Source organism: Ambystoma mexicanum, chromosome 5p, assembly GCF_040938575.1.
Source record: "Ambystoma mexicanum isolate Mex_15411 chromosome 5p, UKY_AmexF1_1, whole genome shotgun sequence".
In the NCBI taxonomy this organism is placed as follows: domain Eukaryota; kingdom Metazoa; phylum Chordata; class Amphibia; order Caudata; family Ambystomatidae; genus Ambystoma; species Ambystoma mexicanum.
Window position 1 is genome coordinate 1021634514 of NC_090930.1, and position 26936 is coordinate 1021661449.

The 26936-nt window shown below is 50.0% G+C and overlaps 1 protein-coding gene across 10 annotated transcripts in view; it reads right to left on the reverse strand.

Moving 5' to 3' along the window:
- Positions 1–26936, reverse strand: part of PRP4K (pre-mRNA processing factor kinase PRP4K) — a 1306928-nt gene that overhangs the window by 946071 nt on the left and 333921 nt on the right. For all 10 annotated transcript variants that reach the window (XR_011274234.1, XR_011274233.1, XR_011274232.1 and 7 more), the window contains one exon: positions 14653–14820. Coding sequence is in view for 4 of the 10 variants with exons in the window: in XM_069613497.1 (XP_069469598.1) it covers positions 14653–14820 (168 nt within the window). In the remaining 6 variants the exon portion in view is untranslated. The remainder of the gene's footprint in view (positions 1–14652; positions 14821–26936) is intronic.

A 26936-nucleotide genomic window follows, 5' to 3' on the forward strand; every position in this document is an offset into this window, starting at 1 on the left:
TGCAACAAAGCTATGCATAAAATCAAAATAGCTGTGAAGCATAATAATGGAGCGGTTTAGAGGAACAAGTTACTTACCCCAGGTAACGTTCTTTTGACTGGATGTTCCTGCCATGTATTCATCTTCTTTGATGCACGTTATCCAACTTTAGCTGCTTCGGGAATGTTCTTTCGGCAGAGGGCGTGGTGCGTCGATGGCGTCGACTCAATGTCCCTCGAAGGCCTCCGTCTGGGGGGTTGATGTCATCGAAGGCATATATAGCATGCGCAGAGCCGGTTGGCTTCAGTTCTGTTTTTTCACTTACAGTAGAAATAACCGCATAACCACAGGAATGACTGTACTCGGCCTTGAAGGAACGAAAGCTGCAATAGCATGGGAAATTCGACTGTGGGGTAGGTTGGGAGGGCAATTAAGAATACGTGTGAGGAACATCCAGCCGACAGAACGTTACCAGGTGTAAGTAATAACTTGTTCTTCGTATGGATTGTGTCCTGCCACGTATTCCTCATCTCTGATAGACTCCCAAAGCAGTGTTTAATTTGGTGGAGGGAGTAGAATTTGATATTAATAGTTTTCATGAACCGAGTGCAGGACTGCATTTCCAAAGCTACCATCCTGACCGGGGGAATATATTCCAGGCAGCAATGATTTGTGAACATGTGAATAGTAGACCACGTTGCCGCTTCACAAATAGTTTTTATTGGTACACCCCTTTGCAGAGCTGTAGAGGTAGCCTTGCACCTGGTGGAATGGACCCTTAACCCTTCAGAAGGATCCTTTCCTGCCAGCCTGTAACATTCTGAAATGGCCAAAATAATCCATCTGGATAAGGTCTGTTTGGTAACAGCCTGACCCAGTTTGTGGCCTGTATAGTCAATGAAAAGTTGATCATCAATACAGAGTTTTGACAGTCTAGATATATAAAAGCTTAAAGCTCTACAAGAGTCCAACTCATGAAACCTCTCCTCTTCCTTGCTAGGATGAGGATGGATAGAAAGAAGACAGCATTTTTTGTCCTATGTGGAAATCAGAAATGATTTTGGGTAAAAATTTAATTTTAACCCTTAGAACTACCCTAATCCTTATGAAAGGTAGTAAATGGTGGCTTGGACGATGATATGATGTGGCATTTATAACGTGCCTATACACAAGTGTTACAAGGCGCAGAGAGGCAAGGGAGGGGGAACAAAGGGAGGACAGACAATGAGCCTTCTATGCCAGGTGTCATTCAGATCGCACAAATGGATGGGAAGGGAAGGGATAAGTGTGGGGTTAGGGGGAACGGACAGTGCAGTACATGGGAGTAGAGTAATAACAATAGGTAAAAGTAACGGCCAGCAGATGGCAAGTGCAAAAGGTAAGTGCAGACATCAGGTGTCAAGTGCTGGTAGTGGGACTGTAGGGATACAAAAACAGTCCCCAAGTGCGCGGATTGCCAGGCAGGCAGTGCAGGGGTGTGTGTGACTGGTGGGGGAGGGACCTGGGCCCAAGATCAGAGGATGGCCATGTGACCAATGCAGTTTCAGTTCAGCCAGGAGATCAGCAGGGGAGAGGAGGAGAAAAAGCACAAGCAAAGAGAAAGGTTTTGAGGTACTTCCGGGACCGGAGATGGTTCTCCTCAGGTTTCAGGGAGGCTGTTCCAGATGGAGACCCCAGACGAAGAAAGATCTACCACTGACTCGTTGCTTGGAGAAGCGACTGAACCTGAGGGAGGCGGATAAGCAAAGAGCTCGAGAAGGAAGATATTTAGGAAGAGAGAATTGAAGGTATTGAGGCCCCAGAAGGCCTTGTGGACAATGCAGAGGGTTTTGAACTTCATCCTCGCAGCCACTGGGAGCCAGTGCAGAGATTTCAGTCCTGGAGAGATGCGATCCCTGGGCTTGAGGCCAAGGACAAGTCTTGCAGTCCTGTTCTGGATGAGTTGTAGATGGCGGAGAGTAGAGGCAGGCAGATTTAGAAAGAGGCTGTTGCAATAATCCAGCCTAGAGAGAACCAGAGCTCTGGAGACAGTGAGCTTCTGGGGGAAGGAGAGTAAAGGAAGAATACCTCTAAGGAGGTGCAGCTGGTAGTGTGACTTCTTAGAGACGTCAGAGATGTGAGGAGAGAAGGAGAGTGTGGAGTCGAAGATGACCCGAGGATTTTAGCCTCGCTGGTCGGAGCAGGAAGAGGGCCAAGAGAGACCGGCCAGAGAGCGACCGGAAAGGAGGGCGCGGGAGTGCCGATGAGGAGAAACTCAGTCTTACTGGCATTAAGGCAGAGGTCATTGGCGGCACACCACTCCTGGATAGCAGACAGACAGTGATGCGAGACGGAGAAGAGGGGGCCGAAGGTAGCCTGAAAATGAGCTGAGTGCCATCCGCATAGCTGTAAAAATTGGGGCAAAGAGCAGCAATGCGGTGGGCAAGAAGTGCCAGGTATTGGTTGAACAGCCAGGGAGAGAGGGTAGATCCCTGGTCGACACCGCAGTGAGTAACTCACTCACTCTATGGGCGGATGTTAGAGCTACCAATAGAATGGTTTTAAAGGTTAACAACCTTAAAGGACATGAGTGTAAAGGTTCAAAAGGTGCACACATTAGGAATTGTAGAACCAGATTAAGGTCACAAACTGGAACATGGAAAGGAGATGGGGGAACATATTGGTGAGCCCCTTTAGAAATTGTGTCACCAGTGGAATTTTGAAGTATGAACATTCCTCTGACGAGCGCTTAAAGATGGACAGCGCCGCCAAATATTCTTTAATGGTACCAATCTAGAGCAGCAGATTGGCTAAAGATATTAGAAAGGATAAGACATCCAGTATTTTACAAAGCAAAGGATCTACATTCTTTTCTCTGCACCAGTTGCAGAACCTATTCAAACGGCAAAAAGACTTTGTTGCTGGCCTTCTGGCCGAAAGCAAAATCTCCTTAACACCATCCGGGAGGTCCCAAACCTTGCATCTCAGCCTTTCAGAAACCAAGTGTGAAGGTTGGAACAAGTTACTTACGTGTACCTGTTCTCCAGCATGGGTCTGGCATGGATTCCCATGCTCATGAATATTCCCTGTCGTCTGGGTGGGAATCCTTGGTAAAGAAAAAATCAGTTTCAGTTTTGTTTCTGAACTGTCTTTCTACTCATAACCAATCACTGGTCTGTGGGTCATGCTGGCCCCAGTCAATGACTTCCCTCAATATAAACCCCTCCTCTGGCAGCCATCTTCAGATATGGTAGCACGTAAAGTGGCAGTAGTGTTGGGCAGAATCCTGTGCAGTGCCCTTAGGGACCACTACACACAATTAAGACTACAAGTGGTAATACAAGTTCACCTTTGGTACAAGGCTGTACTACTATGTTAAAGTGGTAGCAGTAGCGGAGTAGCCAGGCTCATCTCAAGAGTATATGAGCAGTAGCAGAGATTACACAAAGGAACACAATTACTGTGACTCAGGCAAACACTGACTCAAGGTTTTAGGTAAAAAATATAAGTACATTTATTTTAAAACCATCAGTTATAAAACACAACACTACTATAAATTTGAAACCACACGTAAAATACACTACACACAACCAATTCCACTTGGGCCAGTAAATTCAAGGTAAGTACATTACGATTTGACAGACCAGTGTTGCGATACTAACGCGTTCCCGCGGATAGAAATGCTCACAACGTCAAAACACACTTTGTACTTAATTTAAAAACAAGGGAAAAGTGGTTGCTGAGCAGGCAGGGTGTTGGTAGGAACTTCTAACAAAGGGTTATCCAATTCAACACTCTCAGAATCAGAAACATCAGTATCCACATTTGCTGGAGGGGTAGGCCCTTCTGACCCACTCTACAGACTTTGTTTTCCTAATAACTTAGCAACCAGTTCAGATGTTTTTCCTTTACCAGAGAGACTCCTCTCCCTACACATGGTTCTCAAAACCTCAGCAGTGTAGTTCGAGACCCTCTTCAGTGTAGCTTTCCATATATGACATGATTTCTTTAGCTAATAGAATTTGTGGTGTTCAGCCTTGTGGTTATTTGACCCAAAGCAACAGCAGCACTCTAAGTGCAATCATTCTACTTTCAAATGCTCACCGCTGTACACCAGTGTTAGGCAGAGTCCTGTGCAGTGCCCTTAGGGACCACTACACACAATTAAGACGATAAGTGGTAATACAAGTTCACCTTTGGTACAAGCCTGTACTACTATGTTAAAGTGGTAGCAGTAGCGGAGCACCAGGCTCATCTCAAGAGTATATGAGCAGTTGCAGAGATTACCAGTAAATTCAAGGTAAGTACATTAGATTTGACAGAACAGGGTTGCGATACTAACGCGTACCCGAGGATAGAAGTGCTCAAAAAGTTAACACACTTTGTACTTAAGAATTTAAAAACAGGGAAGTGAATAAAAATCAAAGACGATACTTTTTCAAGGCAAGGAGGCTTGAGGACAAGTTCAAAGATACAGATTAAAGTCAATAGGCCTGCGCCAGTGTCAATGGAGCAGAGGCTCAGTTGGCGAGGATCACATGTTGAACAGGAGATTCGAGATGCCAAGAGTTCGTAAAGATTGTCATATGGAAGGAAACGTTATAAGAAGGAGGGAAGAAATAACAAATCTTCGTGGAGGAAAAGGGTTCAACCCGATTCCAGCTGGTCAGACGGAGAGAAAGACCAAGTGTGCACAGTACCTTATTCTGTTGGAGAAAAGCTGGTGCCACGGCAGTTGTTCCTGGTAGTTCTTGCAGACTCACGGTTCCTGCGGCTTCAGTCGGGGGGACAAGAAGGAGGACGTCTGGAGCAATCTGCACTACCCAGGGATGAGGCCAGCAGCGAGAAAGACAACAATGAATAAAAGGTGCACTCCTTTAAATCAGGAGAAGGCTCTTCTGATGGCTATCCGGACCACTACAGCACAGCAGCGATTTCGACCCAGGAGAGGATTCTCTGACTGAAGAAAAGACGAGCTGGTTGATCCCACCTGGGCTCAAGGGAAGACGACTCTGGATTGGATCTTCTCTTAGTCGTTGAAGGGGTAGATAGCTCAGGACTGCAGCAGGGCTTCACCGGGACTCAGGGTTGCAGCAGCCGTCTTCTTCTCCGCTTCTCATCGGTTCCTTGTACTTCGAGGCGACTCTGCCTTCTAGCTCAAGAGTCCTGCCTTTTATGCCAAAATCCCCCATTCACACAGCCTGGCTGTCAATCACTCAGCAGGGGGGTTGTCCAGCCCGGAAAACCACCTCAGCCAATCACTACAAAGTGTGACTTGGGTCTCCAAGGAGACCCTGTGCAGGGGGTGGCTACACCCCTCCCTCACAGTCAGCCCACCTAGACACCCAGATGCCAAAGGAGGGCTTCTGGTCCGAAGCCGGCCAAAGGTCAGCGAACAAAGGAGGCAAACCTGGTTTGCCGCGCAAAGAAAGACCCAAGAAGGAGGTTAACAGAAAGAAATGGTGATTAAACCCAACCGCAGCCGAAATTAAAAGTATTTGGGCTAGCGGGTTTGAAGTTCGAGGCTACTAAAATAGCCTAAAACAATACCACGTTATGTAATATAATCGCGGTAGGAAAATTAGGGTAGGTACCACTGCCACCAGCCAAGTCTTAATTTTAAGGGAGCGAAACAATGCTCCGAGAGGTACAGATAAAAAGGGCTAAGAATTAACCCTTTCCAATACTCCATATAAGATGGGGTGTACTGGATCTGTGGTTAAATGACCATGTAAAGTTAATGGCAAATTTACCCTTTTCTGGGGGACAGTAGTCAGCCCCAGAAATGGAGTCGGTGGGAAGTCTAAAAGACAACCCTGTGTCACTGCACTGAAGGTGCAGTGTATCACAAAGAGTGGGACTACTGAAGCGGTGTACTCCAGAGTCCACAATCACAAAAACAGATTAAATACACATGGCAAAACACAGGTAAGAGTGGGGGAAAAGCTCACACTCTTACCAAGTGGAAACAATAAACTCCAGAAATCCAGCAAAACTGCTGAGGGACTCACTAGGTAAGGGAAATTATCCATATAATGAGAATTATCCCCAACAAGTAGGACCAAGAGAAGAGCTTCAAAGGGGTTGGCGGAAGGATTCACATGTGAATCCATGCCAGACCCATGCTGGAGAACAACAGTTACAGGTAAGTAACTTGTTCCTTCTCCAGCATGGGGTCTGGCATGGATTCACATGCTCATGAATACAAGAATACATAGCAGTACACACATGCACAACCACGAGAGGTGGCAAGGCTCAACATTAAGGATTTCAACAACTCAACATTAAGTATCTCTTACCTCCTCACCAGGCTCACCTTCAAGCGAACAGGTTGCGCAGCACTGCCTGGCCGACTCTGGACTCCTCCCTCGATGCAGCAGAATCTCGTGAAGGTGTGGGTGGACCTCCACGTAGCAGCCCTGCAGATGTCCAGCAGGGGCACCCCAGACAGGAACGTTGTGGTAGCAGAGATCGCTCTGGTTGAATGGGCTCTTGGACGGCTGGGCAATGGTCGGTTTGCCAACCAGTGATAGTGCATGATGCAGCCGGAGAGCCATCTGGAAATGGAAGCCTTCGAGAGGGCCTTCCCTTGGTTCACAGGTCCAAAGTTCACAAACAGCTGTGATGTCTTCCGAAGACTCTTTGTGCGGTCCACGTAGAACTTCAGCGCTCTAGCCACATCCAGCGAGTGCAAAGTCCTCTCTGCCGGCGACAAAGGCGACGGGAAGAAAACAGGCAACACCAAGGGCTTGTTGAGATTGAAGTCCGACGGCACCTTGGTCATTAAGGAGGGATGCGTCCTCAGCACTACCCTCGTCTCGTGGAATGTCAGATATGGAGGTTTACAGGAGAGGGACTGGATTTCTCCCACTCGTCGTGCAGAGGTGATGGCCACAAGAAACGCTGTCTTCCACGATAGGAACTTCAACGGTGCCGAATGCAGAGGCTGGAATGGCAGGCCCATGAGCCTGGTCAGCACCATGTTGAGCTCCCACGCCGGGGCCAGAGGCTTCACCGGAGGAAACGAGCGGAACAGTCCTTTCATGAACTCCTTCACCAAGCGATGAGACCACAGAGATGACCACCCCGGTGTTCTGGTGTAGCGGGAGATCGCCGCCAGATGGATTTTGATAGAGGCGTGCGCCAGCCCCGACTTGGCCAGCGGCAACAAGTACGGCAGCACTTGAGGGGCTGTAATCCGCAGAGGCTTCATCTTCTGTGCACGGCAACAGATAGAGAACCTCTTCCATTTGTGTCCATAGCACTGAGTCGAGGGCGCCCTGGCCTTTGCAAGCACCTCCTTGCAGTCTGCCGGGATATTGTACCCCCCCAAACTCTAGTGCTGCAGGAGCCATAGATCGATCCGGGGATTGTCCCATCGTCAGAACAGGAGATCCACTTGATCCTGCCGAAGCTCCCACTCGTGGCAAGAGCGCAGCTCCCTGCTGAGTGAGTCAGCGATGGTGTTCTTAATTCCTGCCAGATGGAAGGGTACCAGGAACATCCCGTGGGCAACGGCCCAGTGCCACAGATCCTGTGCTTCCTTGGATAAGGCTGGGTATCTGGTGCCCCCCTGCTTCCGGGTGTAGAACATTGTGGTGGTGTTGTCGGTGAAGACCCGCACCGCCTTGCCCTTGAGGGACAGGGGGCCCCGAACATTGCTCAGAGCTCCAGGACGTTGAGGTGTAGTGACCTCTCCTCCGGGAGCCAAAGTCCTCTTGCATGGAGATCTCCGGTGTGCACTCCCCATCTTCCAGAGAGGCGTCCGTCGTCACCGTTTCCTGATGTGCTGGGGTCTGGAAGTCCATACTCGCCATTAGATGCGCGCGGTTGCCCCACCACCGGATCGCTTGGCGGAAAGTCTCGTTGAGGTGACATCTTGCCTTCGAAGCTGCCCGCCGCTTGCATCCAATGCGCGCCGAGGAACTCCTGCAGTGGCCGCAGCCGCAACCTGCACAGACGCACAAGGTAGATGCACGAGAACATCATGCTCCTCCGACGGTGAAGCCAGCCGTGCCATTGTGTCGAGTCTGGCTCCCAGGAACAGGGCGCCCTGCGACGGTATCAAGTGGGACTTTTTTGCGAAGTTGATTGAGAATCCCAGTTCCGTGAGCAGGTGGACGGTCTTAGCTGTGTGATCGATGGTGAGTTCTCTTGACTTTGCTCGGATGAGCCAATCATCCAGTTAGGGGTATACGTGGATCCCCTGCAAGCGCAGCCGTGCCGCCACCGGAGCCAGGCACTTGAAGACCCTTGGCGCTGACTTCATCCCAAAGGGTAGGGCTTTGAACTGGTAGTGCCGCCCTTGGACCACGAACCGTAGGAACTTTCGATGCCCTTTTTGTACGGGGATGTGGAAGTAAGCGTCGCCTTCCTCCAATTGTCCCAGCACGTGTTGAAGGGTGACTATCCGGAACTTCTGGGATTTGATATATTTGTTGAGGCGGCGAAGGTCTAGGCTCGGCTGCCGGTCTTCTTTCAGACAAGGAAGTACCGCGAGTATACTCCGGAGCCCCAGAGCCTTTCTGGGACGAGTTCCATCGTGCCCGTTCTCAACATTGCTCGTACCTCCAGAAGCAGCTGTGGCGCGTGGTTTTCCTTCCTGGCCACAGTTAGAAAACGGGGACACTTTCTTTGGAACTTCAGGGAGTGCCCGTTGGCCATGGCGTCCAGCACCCAACGGTCGGTGAAGATGGACTCCCACATGCTGACGAAATTCGCCAGCCGGCCTCCCACCGGGGTGCTTGGGTGGGGGACCCAACGTCACGGCCGGTTCAGTCTTGTTTCGCTGGGGCCTTGCCACCGTGGCCTCCCTGGCGACGACAATGCCCTCCTGTCTTGTTGCGGCCTCTGAAGGATTCCCGAGACGAGGAGCGGGCTGCCTGGCGGTACGACGAGGCACTGCCGCCGAATTCTTTGGAGGTACCTTGTGGCTTGCCTCCAAAGGTCCGAAAGGACCACTGTCGCTGATGGAGAGAACCCAAGCCCCAGGCCGTCTCAGAGTCCGCCTTGATGGCCTGAAGTGACTCGTCCACTGCCTTGCCGCACAGGTTGTTCCCGTTGAAGGGCATGTCCAGTACCCTGGTCTGCACGTCCTGATGGAAATCAGTGGCCCTGAGCCAACCACGAAGGCAAACGCTGTTGCCCATCTGGCGAAAGCCGGTGTCGACGATGTCCGTGGCCACCGTGATGTCGACGCCACCTCATCTTCCTGCAGGATTTCAAGGGCTTCTGCCCTCTTGTCATCTAGGAGGAAGTCCAGGATGGGAGCGATCTTGAACCACAGCTCCCTGTCGTAGCGCGCCACGATCGCGAGGGCGTTGGCCGTCTTGATGGTCGTCGCTGCCGACGAGATGACCTGTTGTCCCATGGCATCCAGCTTCTTCCCCTCGGAGTCCGGCGGGGAAGTGGAAGTTGATGCCGTCGCCCCTGCCGATTTCTTCTTGGCTGCCGCAGACACCACCGAATCCGGGGATGGCTGTGCCCTGAGGCACATAGGAGCGCAGTCCGGGACCCGGTACTACTTCTCGTACCGGCCCTCTTCGCCGGGGCCGTGGACAGGTTCATCAGAAGGGACAGTCCTTCGTCCCAGATGTCTTCCAGAAAGGGGACTGAGAGGACAGTCTTCATCTTGGCCCCCGGTCGTTGGTAGAGGAACCCTTCCTTCTGCTCTTTCGGGCATAGCTGGAACAGCTCCGATGCCCTGGCGATCATGGCGTGAAAGGAGCCAATTTCGTCGGGGGATGGGAGGTCCCGGGCAGGGGATGATGGGAGATCCGTCCCATCACCACCGTCGTCGTCATCCTTCCCCATCTCGTCTCTTGGAGGAGGGGATGGGGGTGAAGGCTGGAAGGGAGGTGGAGGATGCACTCACCTCTGCTTCTTCGGCGGGCTCCCCGACGGTCCAGGCGCAGCTGGATCGTCCACTGGTGGCAAAGTCAACCTTGTACTCATCGGCGTACACAGGGTCTGCAAAGCTATCAGGATTGCCCCCAAATTGTCTTGTGGCATCGGTTGCAACGGGAACGAAGGCTGGGGCACGGGTTCCTCCGCTTCCTTGATGGTCTGCGGTTCCTCGTCGGCCCCACCGTTGTTCTCTAAATCTACCTCGTCGGGATCCCTCCCGTGGGCTCTGGCCTCCTCAAACTTCTCGTCCAGGATCTTTTTGATGCCAGCCAGCTCATCCTCGGAGTTGGCATCTGTGTCAGTTAGGGCTACCATGCCCCCCCCTCTTTCTCATCCCAGGGTTTCACAGGGGTCTTATCGATAGGCTGGAAAGAAGTTTCCCTCCTAGGTGGCAGGGAAACTCTAGGCCCGGAGGTGGTCTCCACTGGGGTAGCCTCTGCAGGCTGCGCCAGGGCCGCCACGACTCATTCAATCGATGCCTTAGCCGAGTGAAGAGCCTTCACGACCTTGAGGCCTTCACCGTGGGGGTAGGGTCACCGCCTCGCTCCCCCTTGGCTGTCTGTCAGGATCGACCGGGGCTTCTCCAGAAGCTTACCAGGGTTCTCCGACTTCCTTTTCACCGAGCCAGAGCGTTGGCTCGTGGATGATGCCATCGGTGACATTGCGCCGTGCCTGGCTGCCGAGGAGCCCGAACCAAGAGCGCTACCGGTGCCCACGGACTCACGGTGCTTAGCCTTTTGTTGGGCTACCGTCACTGGAGCGCTCTCAAAGGTCTTAGAAGACCACTCCTCCTCACCTGCTGCTGGGCTCTTCCCCGCCAGCCAGTTAGTGAGCCGAATAAGACTGTCCTTCATAGTCCAGACGGACATGTTCTTACAGAACGCACAGTCCTTCTGCACGTCCGTTGTCATCGTGAAGGCAGTAGAGGCACCGGGAATGCTCATCTTCCTTGAAGACATTCTGTAATCCACATCCAGGGCAGATCCTAAACAGCTTGCATCCAACAGGCGTCGTGTCTCCTATGTCCTGGGCCATGACCACGCAGGGTAGGCCTCAAAGATCTTCCGGAATCCTCCAAGAAGTGAAAACACTACGAAAATACGCCTTTGAGGGGCGTCGAAAAATTCTGAAACTGGTCGCCGTTGATCGGAAGTTGAATCGGTGGAGCTTGCGGCTCGATTGACCGAAAAAATAAGAGTAAACTCTTCAAAAAAACACAACACGCAATAACAGCTTGAGAGTTACAGCACGAGGACTTCCAGCACTTAACGTGCAGTAAAAATCTGAAGATGGCTGCCAGCGGAGGGGCTTAGGTTGAGGGCAGTCATTGGCTGGGGGCAGTATGACCCAGAGACCAGTGATTGGTTAGGAATAGAAAGACAGTTCAGAACCTAAACAAACTGATTTTTTCTTTACCGAGGATTCCTAGCTCGACGACAGGGAATATTCATGAGCATGTGAATTCATGCCAGACCCCATGCTGGAGAAGAGTGTTTTCATCTCTGGATAGAGAACCCAACCCTCTTCTCGTGAGAGAAGGTCCTCTCTTTGTGGAAGAGGTATTGGAGGACAGATGGACATATCCACAAGGTCCAGGTACCACGTGCCCCTGGCCCAATCCGGGGCAATTATGATCATGTGTTTCCCAAACTTTCTCAACCTCCTGATCACGTGAGGAATGACAGGGACTGGAGGAAACGCATACATGAGTGGAAATTCCCAGTCCACCACAAATGCGTCTCCTAGAGCTCCTCTTGGAGGAAATTCCTGGGAGCAGTACAGTTTGCACTTCCGGTTGAACAGATCCACTTGAGGGGTTCCCCAAAGGGTGAAGATCTCTTGAAGGACTTCCTGAGCTAGTTCCCACTCGTGGGAGACTGTGCTCTGCCTACTCACGAGTGTCCGCCGCTGTGTTCTCCTCTCCAGCTAGGTGAGCTGCCTATAGAAAGATTACTTCTTGAATTGTCCAATACCAGAGCTGCATTGCCGCTCTGCACAGTGGTAGTGACCCTACACCTCTCTTGTTGAGGTAGTCCATGGCCACTATGTTGTCTGTCATTATGAGGGCATTCTTTCCCCGTACAGAGGGAAGAAAGGCCTTCAGCGCTAGTCTGATTCTCCTCAGCCCCAAAAGATTGATATGTAGTTTGGACTCCGATGGTGACCAACGACCACTGACTGTCAGATCGTTGGTGTGGACTCCCCACCCCATGAGTGAGGCGTCCGTCACTACTGTGATCTCCGGCCATGGTTGCCAAAAAGGTTCTCCCTGAAGAATGTTGTCCTCACAAGCCCACCTCAGAAGATCTTTTGTGACCCTGCTTGGAACCTGAAGTAGGTCCGACATCTTTCCTTAGAATTGGGACCATCGAGTTCTGAGAGCCCACTGGAGGGATCTTCTGCTCAGATAGGCGTCTGGCACCAGAAAAATGCAGGATGCCATGAGGCTAAGCAACCAAAAACAAAAGTCTGGGAGACACAGGGAACTTTGAAATTTTGTGACCATCTGTAGAATGTCTTGAGCTCTCACCTCGGGTGGCGAGCTCTTTCCCAAGGATGCATCCAGAAAAGCTCTGATGAATTGGAGTTTGAGAAAGTGTCATATGGGACTTCTTGTAATTGAGGGAGGAGTCCAGTCTGTGAAGGGAGTGGCAGGTGATGTTGAGATGATGCAGGACTTGTTCGGGAGAACGCGCCCTGATCAGCTAATCATCTAGGTAGGGGTAGATGAATCTCCCCGCTCCTGAGACTCGCTGCCACCATCGCCATCAACTGATAGAGAACCGCCAACTGCGAACCTCAGGTATTTTCTGTGCTTCAGATGGATTGGCACATGAAAATTAGCATCCTGAAGGTTCAATGACACCATCCAATCCTGGAGTTGGAGGGCCTGAAGGATCGGAGAAAGTGTGAACATCTTAAACTTGTCCTTCCTGAGGAACTTGTTCAAGTATCTCAAGTCCAAGATGGGTCTCAACCTCCGTCCATTTTAGGTATTAGGAAATAAGGGGAATACCAACCCTTGTTCCTCACCGTACAGACACTGGTTCTATAGCGCATTTCTCTAGCAGGGTTAAAATCTCCTGCACAAGGAGCGTATCTGGAATCCTCAAAGAGTGATTCCTTGGGGGTTTGTTCTGAGGTCTCTGTATAAAAGGAAGGCAGTAACCGTGGGCTACAGTTTCCAAAGGACAAGCATTCAAAGTAATGTCTTGCTATTTTTCTAGATGCTGAGACAGTCTGCTTCCCTCTGATGAAATGTGACTCAAGACCTCTGTGAGGTCTTGAGGCGGCTGATGCAGTGGCAAATGGTAAAGATGCCCCTGCTTGAGCTGGCTTTGCACCTCTTCCTTGTCCACCACGAGGAAATCTTTGGCACCTTTGACCAGCCATTCCACACACCCTTCCAACTGAGGAGTAGTAGCAAAAAGATCTACTCCTCCAAGGTTGTCCACTAGGTCAAAAAGGCTGAGGTTGCCTAATAGTGGCACCTAAAGATTTAGCTGCCGCCTTCGAGATCTGCAACTTCTCAAGACTCTTGTCAGCCTTGTTGCCAAAATGGTGAGACCTGTCTAAGGGCATGTTGAGCAGTCTGGATTGCACATCGGGTGCAAAACCCGACTTCCGAAACCATCGATGCACAGCGCCCTCTGACGCAAAAACAATTCCGAAGCAGCTGAAGCTGGATAACGTATATCAAAGATGTGGAATATGTGGGAGGACACAATCTATTTGTAGAATAACATAGCTGTGCAAAAAAAGTAGAATGAGCTATGTAGCAAAATAATCCTGCTGTGCATAAAATAAAAATAGCTATAAAGCAAAATAATCTACCTTTGCAAGAAAATAATCTAGTTTAATATAAAGTAAATCTATCTGAAAAAAATCTAGATCTGTAAGAAATAATCTAGTTTTGCATAAAACCAAACTAGCCATACAAAAAATCAATCTAGATGTGCAGTATTTAATCAAGCTGCATTACAAATTATATAGAACATTCTAACTGTATGTTAAAGTAAATTAGCAGCAATTATTAATCTAGCAAAGTGGAGAAAAACAGAATACAGTGGATAGTCCCTTATCTGGCAGATCAGTTTGCTGGGTATGGGGATAGTAAGGGTAGGCGTGGGTACCAGGCAAATGGGCATCACCCTTAACCTTTGTTGGCTGCCCGGGCAAGGCTGCACTGGTTATCTCCAATTTGAGTAAAGTGTTCTGGGTTATGTGACCCATATGATTGGCCAATGAGAACATCTGGACGGTGCAGAGGATGGCTGGAATAGATAAGGTCAGCAAAAATAACTGAGAAATAGCTAAAGATTGATAAATGAGAGCCATACCAAAGAAAGTTGTTTCTGGCTCAACGCAGCTGCAAAAACAAACACTAGGATACAGCACCTGAGGGGATGGCCTTCCTTCATTCCGGGTCATCTGACCCACGGAAATGGACAATCACAGCAGCTGGAGGGCAAGCAGCCTGCGAGAGGTAGTGCTCGTCTTTACAAAAGATTTGTTTTTAAACAGTTATCTAACACCTCTTAATGGTTTGCCATCTCAGTGAATGGGTCTTCCTCTGAGCTTTCTAAAAATTGTGTTCCAGTGAGGGGCCTCATTAGGTGAACAGCCTGAATATTGACAACGGCAATGCAATTATTCCAGCAGACTGGAAAATATTGTCTTGTTTCACCACAATTTATGTATATATGTAACATTAAATATCCTCTAGTTTAGCTCACTATGCATCGGGACCATAGTTCTTAAAGTTAAAAATATCTATTAAACAGGTACCTCCTGAGAGGGGACCACCTCCTGGGAGACCTGCTGCGTCTGAGTGGGGAACGAGACCTCCGGCGGATGGGCGACCTGCTGAGTCGTCTCCTGGATGGAGACCACCTGGGTGGGCTAGCTTCTTTTGTTCTCTCGTGCCTGAGGAGGACATCATCTCGAGCTCTTGTTCTGTAGAAAGGAAAAGGAAATGGCAAGAGGGTCAATAAAGTCATTCTAAGACAAACAACAATCCAAGGGGTGCCAAGCTTGTGGATATGCTAATTATGTTGTGCAATTTGAAGATAGTAGGTCCTTTCCAAAATCAAAACTCCCTATGGGTATAATGAAAACAGTGTAACTATCACAATTCAAGACTCACAAAGTACACTTGTGCAAATAATTAACCTCTATCTCAAATGGCTTATGTTTTGATGTTTACAATGCAAACCTGCATTTCAAGAAGGATATTCTGAGAAATGAAAGAAAACAATTGTCACAAGACAGTGAAAATGATAGTTTGTTTACAGTTCAATAGTAAAAAATAAATAAATAGCACATTATATTTTTCACAGTAAGGCATTTGGAACCAAAAAACACATTCATGAGCTCTGAAACACATGACCTTTTCAAAAGTTGGATTAAAAAATGAATAATATTTTGTTACATCATTTGGGGAGTGTCTTTTTGTGGCGTTCGGCTCAGGCAATTCCTCCAAATACATTACATACCCGCAGTTCCCTTGATCACATGGGTTAATGCTTAGTTTTGCAAAGAATTTAGTTTCAGTGCTGTCCTCTTCATATTGTTTCCTCGAAAGTCTATTACCAGTTGTAACCTTGGTATTTTTTGTGGAGTACTAGGAGTGTGCCAAGGTAGTCATTTTGCACAATATGTCCTTTGAGAAAAATGCAGGCCAGTTCTAGCACTGTGCTTTAAAATTCATAATTTTTTAAATCACACACATCTCTTCCCAAATTTCCAATTTGCGATTCGGATACACTGAATGCTGGAGTGGATTTAAATTTGTCGGATAAGTACACACATTTAGTTCAAGCACAGAACTAGGAAACTTTGCAAGCCACTGTCCAGGTCATTACAGAGGAAAGTTAGCATTTTTGGTGCATGAGGTTCATACAGGTCAGCCAGTATGTACTTTTTCAGTATGTCCTATCACGTTTTAGTCCTTTAAACTTGATTTATTTCGGCCAACTGCGAATAAAATCATGCAAACCTCCCAAAACAAATATCTGATCATTAAAAGCTTAAAATCACTAAAACGCATGAAACCACCATTACAGTACTAAAATCAACACCAAGTTTATTCATTGAGGAGGAGTATGTTGCTTACCTCCAACTCTCTTCAGCATCAGTATCTTTTATGGATTCACTTACTTTGAATATTCCCCGTCAGGCTTAGAATACTTGGTAATCTCATTATTACATTAATATAATAAAGAAACATGTCTCTTGCAATCTATTACTGTCCCATTGTCCACAGTCAATGGGATGTCGAGTACCTAGCTCCACCCTGGAGGCCATCCTCAGATTCTAACCCCGGAGTAGCTACCTCTACTGTAGCCTCCCACCCCCCACCGGGGCGGATGGCGGAAGCCTATGAATTCATGAAAGACAGCAATGCTGGAGAAATTATAAGTTACTCACAGTAGTGACTAACGTACTCTCAGTGCTTAGTCCCCTTTCCTCCATACTGCATGGGCGCCCCTTCCAAGGGACGGGAAACGGAACCTTTTTCAACAGAAAAAACCTTCCCCATTAAATTTAGAGGCGTGCAGGGGTGCGGCCCAGGGAGCATGCGCTACCCTGACTCCGCCCTCCGGCGCCACACCTCAGTCCCCATTGACACGTCGACAATAGATTTAACTTTGCCTAATGACACCAGTATTATTAGGGGGGAGGTTGGTGGGACGTATGGAGGAAAGGGGACAAAGGACTAAGAGTACGTTAATTACTACGGTGAGTAAATTACTCTTACGTCCCGTCCCCTTTCCGTCATACTGCATGGGCGATTATAACTGAATGTAGCCCCAGGGTGGAGAGGAGACCCTCCTTAAGCAAATAGGTTCCTGAGAACCGCCTGTCCGAAAGCCGCATCAGATCTAGAGCCGCCATCCAAACAGTAATGCTTGCAGTAAGCCGAGGGAGTGGCCCAATTGGACGCCCTGCTTATGACTTGCCAAGGGACATGGTGCTGGAATTCGATGGTCGTTGCTTTTGCCCTGGACGGAAGAGGCTTGTGCTGGCCCTCGTACGCTTCCTTGATGGCTGAGACCATCCAGCGACATATGGAGGTCTTGGAGGCCTGATAGCCTGATCTTGAGCCTCCAAAAGGGACAAACAGGGCATCCGATTTGCTGAAGCCCTTGGTCCTTTCCAAGTAAAATTTCAGGGCACGGTCCTTGGGATCGGGAAAGAACGTAGGAAGGACTATTTCCTCGTTCAAGTGGAAAACAGACAGCACCTTGGGCAGAAATGCTGGGTGCATCCGCAGGACTACTTTGTCCCTGTGAAAGGTAGTATATGGTTCTGAGGCAACCAGTGCCTGTATTTCGCTGACTCTACGCGCCGACGTGAGGCCAACTAGCAAGGCCGTCTTGGTGGTGACCAGTACGATGTCCACGGATGCCATGGACTCAAACAGTTTGTGCACCAGAGCACCCAAGAATATGTTGAGGTCTCCACATATGGTGCGGCCACTTGATGGGCGGGTAGAGCCTTGCAAGCCCCGACAAATGTTTCTTGATGATAGGATTGGAGGAGAAGAAGATCCCCTCCTCTGAGTTACTGCAAGCCCCTATGGCTGCGAGGTATGTACGGCAAGTGTCCACCTGCACACCAGAGTGGGCGAGGTATGCCGAGAAGGAGAGCATGTCGTACAAAGAACATGCCAGGGGGTTGATTTCTTTGGAGTCCGCCCAGTGGCAGAATCTGGTCCATTTCCTTTTATACTAGGCCCTGGTAGCCTTGCTCCTTGCTTCCTGTATGATTTCCAGATTAGCCTGGGAGAGGCTGAGGTGCTGCAGCATTACCTGCTCAGGTACCACGCTGTGAGGGCTAGTTTCTGTAGGGCGGGGTGGATGACCCTGCCCCATTGTTGAGCCAGATGTGCAGGGCCAGTCGGGAGGTGAATCATCGGAGGCACCTCTGAGAGGCTAAGCAGTTCAGAAAACCATTAGAATGATGTTGAGTTGGCAAGACTCCTTGATTTGCAAATCAATCTGTGAATCAGCAGAGTGGCCGGGAAGGCGTAAACCTTCATGCCATTCCACTGAAGCCGAAATGCATCGCCCAGGGAGCGGGGGCCCTGTCCCTGCCAGGAGGAGAATTGAGGGCACTTCTTGTTGAGCCAGGTGGCAAAGAGATCCACCTGGGGATGACCCCACCTGTTGAATATCTCCTGAACGATGAGGTCGTTTAGCTGCCAATCGTAATTGTCCACTCCCAACCTGCTGAGCCTGTCCGCCTCCAGCGTGGTTTCTCCCGGGAGGTGGTCTGCCGTGAGGTATATGTCGTTTTCCAGGGCCTACTACCACATGCTGATTGCCAGCCTGCACAGAGGGGATCTGCTGCCTCCATGCTTGACGACGTAGTACATGCTGTTCGAATTGTCTGTCTGGATGAGGACAAGCTTGCCCCTGAGAAGTGGTGGGAATGCTCTGAGCGCTAGCCAGATGACCAATTGATGTGGTATTCCTGCTCCTGTCAAGTCCAGGTGTTGTGGACCGAAAGATCGTCCAGGGTGGCTCCCCAGCCCTCGAGCGAGGAGTCTATGGTGATGGTGGCCTGCGGGCAGGGCGGCCGAAACGGCTTGCCCGTCCATAGGTTGCAGTCCCTGGACTATCACGTTAGGTCCAGGTGGAGAGATGGGAGGAACGTTGATCATCTCGGATTGGCAGCCCTGCTCCTGGTTCCATGAGGCAGCGAAGTGCAGCAGAATCCTCCTCATTCTCAATCTCGTGTGTGAACTGTTAATAGGACAGTCGCCAAGAGACCCAGGAGATGCTGGTACCACCATGCTGAGGTCCCCTCTCTGCCAAGGAAGTGGGCGGTAGCCCATTGATGGCTGAGATCTTGTAATCCAAAGGAAATACCTTCTCGGAGCATGTGTTCCAGATGAGGCCCAAGAATGTCAAAGTCTGCGTGGGGTGCAGCTGCGACTTCTTGAGATTGACGAGAAGCCCAGATTGTGCAGTGTGTTCATAAGGGCATGCGAAGAGTGGTGAACTGCTTCCGGAGATGTAGCCCTGATGAGCCAGTCGAGGTATGGGTAGATGTGGAGGCCCTGCGCTCTCAGGAGGGCAGCCACCGTATTCATTATCCTGGTAAAGACTCTGGGGGTGGAGTTGAGGCCAAAAGGAAGGACCTTGTATTGAAAATGGTAGACCATGATCCTCAATCGAAGGAAAGAACGATGGGGCTTCCAAATTGGGACGTGTAGGTACGTGTCCTTCAGATACAGGGAGCACATCCAGTCTCCCTGGCACAATGTCTCTGCTATAAAAGCTGGCGTAACCATCTTGAATTTTTGTAGGGATAAGGAGAGGTTGAGGGTGGAAAGGGTCCAGCACAACTCTCAGGCCTGCCTGGTTCTTCTTTTGAATGGTGAAAATCCTGGAGTAAAAGCCCAAGCCTCGCTGGGGGACTGGGACTTCCTGCACTGCCTGGCTCTCTACGAGCGACCGGATCTCTGCCAGAAGAGTTGCTTTCCCAACTTGAGGGAGTGGCGGGGAGGAGGAAGGAGAGGCTGGGATGGGTAGGTGGTAGCCTGTGGATACTACAGAGAGGATCCAGGGGGCCGCAAAATTCTGGTGCCAGAAATGTGCATGGAGAGCAAGCCTGGCGCCCCCCCCCCCGCCACTAGAAACAAGTGGACTCGAAGGGGTATGTCATGCCTTCTTCCCCTCAGAGGCTGTCGCGGAGGAGGGGGACTGGAAAAAGCCCTTACTCCCCACACCCCACTTTTTTTGTTGCTTGCACCGGTTCTGAGACGGCGAGCGGTCCGGCTGCCTAGATCTCTGTTCCTGGAAGCCGCGGAACCCTCCATACGTACGCCCCCTGTCGGAGCGCTGCTGTGACTGGGTGTACAACTCGGGCATGGTCTTGGTCAAGGTGGATAAAGACTTGGCCGTTTGTGAGCTGTTTTTCTTCTTGTCCAGGTCTTTGTCCGTGGAAGAGGGCCCCCCACCCTCCCTGGAACGGTAGATCTAATATGCGGTCCTGGACGTCCGGGTTGAATTTCGTTGCCCGGAGCCAGGCTGTCATTCTCATGTCTGTGGCAATACAGATGGCACGGCCAAAGGTGTCATTATGGGCCATGGTGGATTCCATGAGGTCCTGCGCCACCAGCTTGGCCTCAGCCAGTTCCGCCTTAAAACCTGATTGCCTCTGCGTCGTGAGTTCCGGTAAGAAGTCCGCAATTTCCAGCCATAACCTTTGGTTAGCGCCCGCCAGCATGGCGTCAGCATTGGCCTGACGAAGATGCAAGGACGCGTTGGAATAGAGTTTCTTGCCGTACGCCTCCAAAATCATCTCCTCCTTGCTTAACAGTGTCGCAGAGGCGGTGGAGGACGACTGAGGCTTGGATTATAGTGATGCTGCAGCGATCACCGAGGAGTGTTACTGAGGATGGGCCGACAGCAAGAGTGTAACCCCCCTCCATCTGCCTGTACTTGCCATCCAGGCGTCAATTGACTGGCTGGACCGAGTGGGGCTTTGTTAGGGAGAATTCTCATAAATGGCTGATTTCCCTTACGTAATGCGTCCCTCAGCAGCTTTGCTGGATTTCTAGGGTTTATTGTTTTCACCTGGTAAGAATGTGAGCCTTTTTCCCACTCTTACATGTGTTTTGCTGTGTGTGTTTTCACTTTTTGTGTGATCTTGAGCACTGGAGCCTCACCTACTCCATGGCCTCATACTTTTCATGTGTTACACTGCACCTTCAGTGCAGTGATACAGGGTTGTCTTTGAGACTTCCCACTGACTTCATTTTTCTGGGGCTGACTATTGTCCCCCAGAAAAGGTAAAGTTGCCATTAACTTTATTTTAGTCACTTTAAACCACAGACCCAGTACGCCCCATCTTACATGGAGTATTGGAAAGGGTTAATTCCGATCCATCCCTTTTTGTCTGCGTCTCTTGGAGCATTGTTTCGCTCCCTTCACATCAAGACTTGGCTGGTGGCAGTGGTAACTACCCTAACTTTTCTACCGCGGTTATCTTATATAACCATGGTATTTTTTTAGGCTATTATATTAGCCTCGAACATAAACCCGCTTGACCAAATACATTTTATTTTGGCTCCGGCTGGGTTTATTCACCATTTCTTTTTGATAAAGTCTTTCTCGTGTTTTACTCTGCGCGCCAAACCGGGGAGGATTCCTTTGTTTGCCGTCTTTTTGTGGGCTTCTGCACAGAAGCCCTCCTTAAGGTGCCCGAAAGTCTGGGAAGGCAGGGTGTGAGGGAGGGATCTTCGGACCCCTGGCATGGGTTCCTCTGGTAACCCAAGTCACACTCCTGTTTGCTTGGCTGAGGGGATTGTCCTTGCCAGGACAGCCACCAAGCTGTGTGAATGACAGCCAGGCTGTATGAATGGAGAAAACTGCATAAAAAGCAGGTCTCTGGGACTGGAAAGTCGGAGTCGCCACTGGAACGAAAGAACCAACGAGGAGCTGATGGAAGAGGACCCCTACAACGACCGAACTGCCCAGTGAAGCCCTGCTACAGGTCAGAATCTTCAGAATCCGACCACAGAGAAGATCCTCCAGGAAACTTCTTCCCTTGAGCTGGTGGAACCAACCAGTTTGCCCAAACTGCAAGCCAGGACCCGTCCTCTGGTCGAATTCGCTGTACAGAGCTACAGTGGACCGGATAGCCAGGAAGGTCGGACCCTGCTTGGGTTTTAAGAAGCCCACCTTTTATACGTTGCTTTGCTCTGCTGCAGGTTTCTTCCCTGGGTAGTGCAGGACCCTCCAGTCTTCCTACTTCTTGTCAGTCCGACAGTCGCTTCAGGAACCGTGAGCCTGCAGGAACTACCAGGAACGTCCGCCTCAGCGACAGCTTCCTCTCCGTTTTAAGGTACTGTGCAAATCCGGTTGTTCGTTTCATTCAGCCACGGTGAAAGTGCTTGAAATCTTTCTCCAATCCGAGGGTTTGTCCTTCTCTTTGAACTAACTTTTCTGTCAACCAACCTCGTCTGCAATCCGTGACACGAACTTTACTGCGAACTACCATGAACTGTGTGATCTTGAGCAAAAGACTTTTGACCCAGTGACTTTGGCCCTAAGCCTTTTCTACCTGATTCCATCACTGCAGTTGCTCTTTTTCAATTGCCCAGAGTACTTACCCGTTGGTGTGATTTAATTTCTATTAACTTTGTCTTTCCCTCCCTTTTAAATTGCTGGAGTGCCATTTTGCTCCCACTTCAGTTTGTGAGCTTAACCTGTCTGGAATTCAAGGGAAGTGATGTGGTGTATTAAGAGTGTGATTTTTAGACGGCTTATAATAGTGTAATGTTATACACTGAAGAGTGAAATAAATGTGTATTCTTTTACATGAAAACCTTGAGTCAGTGTTTGCCTGAATCATAATTGCTGTCCTTTGTGTAACTATCTGATACTGCTCACTTGCTCTTGAGATAAGTCTGGCTGCTCAGCCATCGCTACCACTTTAACTGTGTAGTACAGGCTTGTACGAAAGGTGAATTTGTAATGTCACTTGTAGTCTTAATTGTGTGTGGTGTTCCCAAAGGGTACTGCATATAATTCTGCCTAACAGGCTTGAGCCAACCCTTCTTGGCCAGGGAGACTACATCGGTTTTGCAGTGGAATCCCTGTTTTGGCAGAGGGGTTGGACTTCAGCCAGAACCCCCTCTGCCTGCTACTCAACCTCTGGTTGGGGTAGGCCCAGGTACTCCGCCAGCCCTGCAAGACGTTTGTGGAAGGCCCTAGCTGAGGATGGCGTGTCCGGATACTCCTCCTCAACCGTATCCTGTGGATCAGGAGGATCCTGTGGAGGTGCAGGTGTAGCTGGAGCCAGAGGCTGGGGTACAGTGGCCGTGGCCAGAGGCTGGTACAGAGCCACCTGAGGAATCAGCTGGGGTGACCAGCGGCAGCGGCTGTGCTGGGGCCGCCGGCAGAGGCGCTTGTGGTGCCGCTAGCATCATATGGAGGACCTCCCCGATGGCGTCCTTGAGGATAACCCCATTCCGAGTTGACTTCATGAGCCCGAGGAACCTTTCGAAGAACCCCTCTTCACTGGCTGGAGAGGTGGTAGGGTGTACTGACTGGGTAGCTGGGAGCTGCAAGCTGCTGGAGCCGCTGCATACCATGCCCGTATGGACGCAGTGGGAAGATGCCCTGCGCCTAAGAAGGCTGGGCTGTAGGCCACGTACCTGGTTGTGGCCAGTCCCACTTTGACACTCGTTCTTTGCCGAACTCCTGGAATGGCATTGAACGGGTGCCTCTGTCTGGCGCGCCGGCCATCTTGTCAAGCTGCCTGCCACGTGCCTGCATCATGCTGCTCGGCTCGCTGGGCCCAGCCTCTTCCAAGACTCTTGCGTGTGGATCACGAAGTCTACCCTGCCTCTTGGGCCTAGACCCAGTAGGTGCGACACCCTCGACCCAGGGGGGGGGTGGGTCAATAGAGCTGCGTTTAGGCACACCCTTGGACGTATTGCCAGTTCTAAGGCAAAGCCCCTCTGCCATATTGCTGGTACAAGGGCAGAGCCCCTCGGATGATAATCTGGTACAAGTACCTCCCGGTCCCTCTACACTGCCACCAGGAGGATCCAAGGATCCCTCGGCCCAAAGGCTGGTAGCTGCAGCAGCTTCCTCGGTGCATGTGCTTGTACAAGGACCTGAACAGTCCCTCCCGCACGGGAGAGTCCTTGGGAAGGAATCTCCTTTGCGGGTTGCGATGGAAAATAGCGGCCCGACCTTGTGCCTGGCTCAGTGTTTCACAAAGTTCTTGAGGTCCTATGGAGGCGACTTCTGGAAGAGCTCCCTCCACCTGGCTAGCCTGTTCTTCAGCGATTTTGATGACAGCGAGCCACACTCTGTAAAGCTTGCCAACCGTGGTCTGGGCCAAGGCAACGTAGGCAGAGGGCATGGGGGTCTCAAGTTGGGAAGTGCCTGTGCCAGGATGCACACCTGCTGAACCCTGTGGAAGTCGACATGCGCCGGGGAGGAGTGCGACGCCTGAGGACCGAGTACCTGAATGATAAAAAGACAAAAAAAGAAGACAAAAAGAATAAGTAGCCGCGCATGGAATTACATGGCCGAAGCAAAACCCAGGAGCACTGGTGAATTCGGACCGTTCCTGTCGTCGCGGGAAAAAGAGAGTCAGGGCAGCGCATGCTCCCTGGGCCACACCCCAGCGCGCCTCTAAATTTAAATGGAAAGAAGGATTTTTCTAGGGGAAAAAGGTTCCATCTCCGGTAAGAGTACAGGATTTACAGGTAAACGTACTCTTTCCCTAGCATTGGATCTTTAATGGATCAGCATGTTTTGAATAGATAGCAGTTATATGTCAAAAAACAGTGGTATAAGGGGAGAGAGGCCTGCTTCGCAGAAATAGGTGCTACAGCACTGCTCTCCAAACTCTAGCTTCTGCCTTGTTCTGTCCTTCTAGACAGTAGAGCCTCACAAAGGTGTGTGGCACAGCCCAGGTAGCCGCTTTACAGATGCCGGCGAGAGGGATACCTGACCACATTGCTGCCGATGCCCCCACCGCTTTAGTGGAATGAGCGCAAATAGATTCCTGCAAGGGCTTCTTTGCTTCTGCATGACACCTGGATATTGCTGAAGTTACCCTACGAGCTATGCCTTGTTTTGAGATGCCTTTGCCTTTGTTTGGAGGTCCAAAAGCTATAAACAGGTGTGACATGAGTCTAAAGGATTTTGTCCAGTCCACATAGAACGTAGTGGTTCTACGGAGGTCTAAGGAATATAGGGCTGTCTCCGCCAGAATGGCAGGATTATAGAAGAAAGCTGGTGGGACTATGTCTAACTGTAAATGGAAGTCTCTTTAGGGATGAAACGTAGATTTGCCCTAAAAAAATCACTTTGTTCCTCGTAAAGCAGAGATATGACTCATTTATAGACCGTACCTGCATCTCCAATGTCCTTCTGAATGACGTCACTGCCAGTAGGAATGCCACATTCTACGAAATGTATCTGATGTGCACTGTAGCCATGGGTTCAAACAGCGACTTCATGAGTGCAGCAAAGACTGTATTTAACCTCCACTGGGGTGGCATCATCATCTTCAGCGGATATGTACGAAAAAGCCCCCACTCATAAAATGCTTTATGATCCGTGCACTATAGGGCGGTCCTCCCTTCCATTATCTCTGGAAATTGCGGCCAGATGCACCTTAATGCTAGCTTTAATAGGCATAACAGCGCGGGGTGATGTGGGATCTAACTGTTCTTGGTTGCACCATTTACAGGAACAAGTCCATTTGTATTCATAGGACTTGTCAGGGTACTTCGACCTAGCTGCCTTTAGGATTTCTTTACAATCATGAGGTTTTGGTATGTGGCAAATCTATGAGAAATCAGGAGCCATGCGTTGAAGTTCAGTGATCCTGGATCGTGGAGAAGAGCTTGTCTGTCTGTTCTGCGAGAGCAAGTCTCGGGCCTGCCCCAGTGGGATGGGTCAGTGTTGCGTTAGGTGAAGAAGATCTGAAATACCGGGTTTGCCCCAGCTACGCCAGGGCTGTGAGAAGGATCTTGCACCGTTACATTGATAGCATTCGGATAACTTGTGCATCACCGGAAGAGGGGGAAATGCATTTGAGAACATCTGTTCCCAGGAAAGTGGGAAGGTGTCTCCCAGAGTACCCTCATGTGGGTATCTGCTGGAACACCTTTTGTTTTCCAGAGAGGTCTTTTGGGGGGGTGCCCCATTGTCCGGATACTTTTTCAGCTGTTTGTTTGATATCTGCCATTTGTGGCATTGGACTGTCGCTCTGCTGAGCTTTGGTTGCCTGGTAGATGGAAGGCCTTTAGAGTTATATGGTTGCTGTTACCCCAGTGCACAAACCCTGTGCCTCTAGTGATCGTGTCCTGGATCGGGCACGGTCTTGCTTCCTTATATAGTACATGGGAGGTGGTGTTGACTGTTTACACTCTTAGCACCATCCCTTTTAGTATTGGTTGGAATCATAGGAGCGCTTGGAATACAGCTCTCAGTTCCAGAATATTTACGTGCAAGTGTGACTCCTGTCTTCCACTGTCCTTTGATGTGCAAGTTGCCCCAACCTGTCGGGGATCCATCTGTCACCATGGTATGCTGAAACATTTTTATTTTTTGCAGAGGCATTGCGCCTTTGTTATTGGATGGGGGTTGGCCCACCACCTAAGATGGCGTTCAAGGTGTGCCGCAATCTCTACTTTGTCGCTCAATGTCCTGTGTTTTTGGGACCAACGGTCCGGCAGGTAGTCCTGTAATGGACTCATATGGAGCCTGCAATGGGGAATGAGTGGGATGTTTGATGACATAGTTCCCGTCAGTTGCATATATTTTCTCACCGACATGCTGTTTCCCAGCCGGAATGTGATTAGGAGGTGTGGTATTGGTTCTGTTCTTTCCTGAGGGCCGGATCCAGCCTCTGTTGGTATTGAATTGCACTCCCAAAAAGACCAAATTGTTGGAGGGCATCATGCATGTTTTGTTGTAATAGATGGGGCATCCCAGCTGCTCCATTGTTCAAGATGATTTTGGAGGTTGCCTCCCACCTGTGTTCATATTTTCGCGGGGGAAACTGGGTCCGGCGAGTGAGGCCTTCTATGGTTGTGTCCCTCTTTGGGAGGTCGTTCTCAGCCTCTCCTTTGCAGGACTTTATATTCCTTGGACTTGTATTGGTACGCTTTATGGTACCCTTGTGAATAGTACAAACCCTTCTGATAGGACTTTCCTCCTCTGGTTGTTAGTAGAGCGCACAGACGCCCCCCGAAAGAGTCGAAAAGTGTTTGGATTGCATAAGTAATCTGGCGGTGTCTATCAGTTTCGATTGCCTTTAAGGCATCATCAATTTTTGGACCGAATAAGCGGTCTCCCTCAGAGGGCATGTGCAGTACCTTCGTCTGCACATCTGGCTGGAAGTCTGTGCACTTCAACCGTGCAGGTCTGCAAAGAACTGCCCAGTTTCCAATTTGTTAAACCCAGTTTCTGTTATGTCCACCGCTATGTTTATTCTGTGGTTGGACACCTCTTCTCCTTCATTTAGGATAGTTAAGAGCTTTATTGCGCTTGTTGTCTGGCAAGTGTTCAAGTACTGGGGCCATC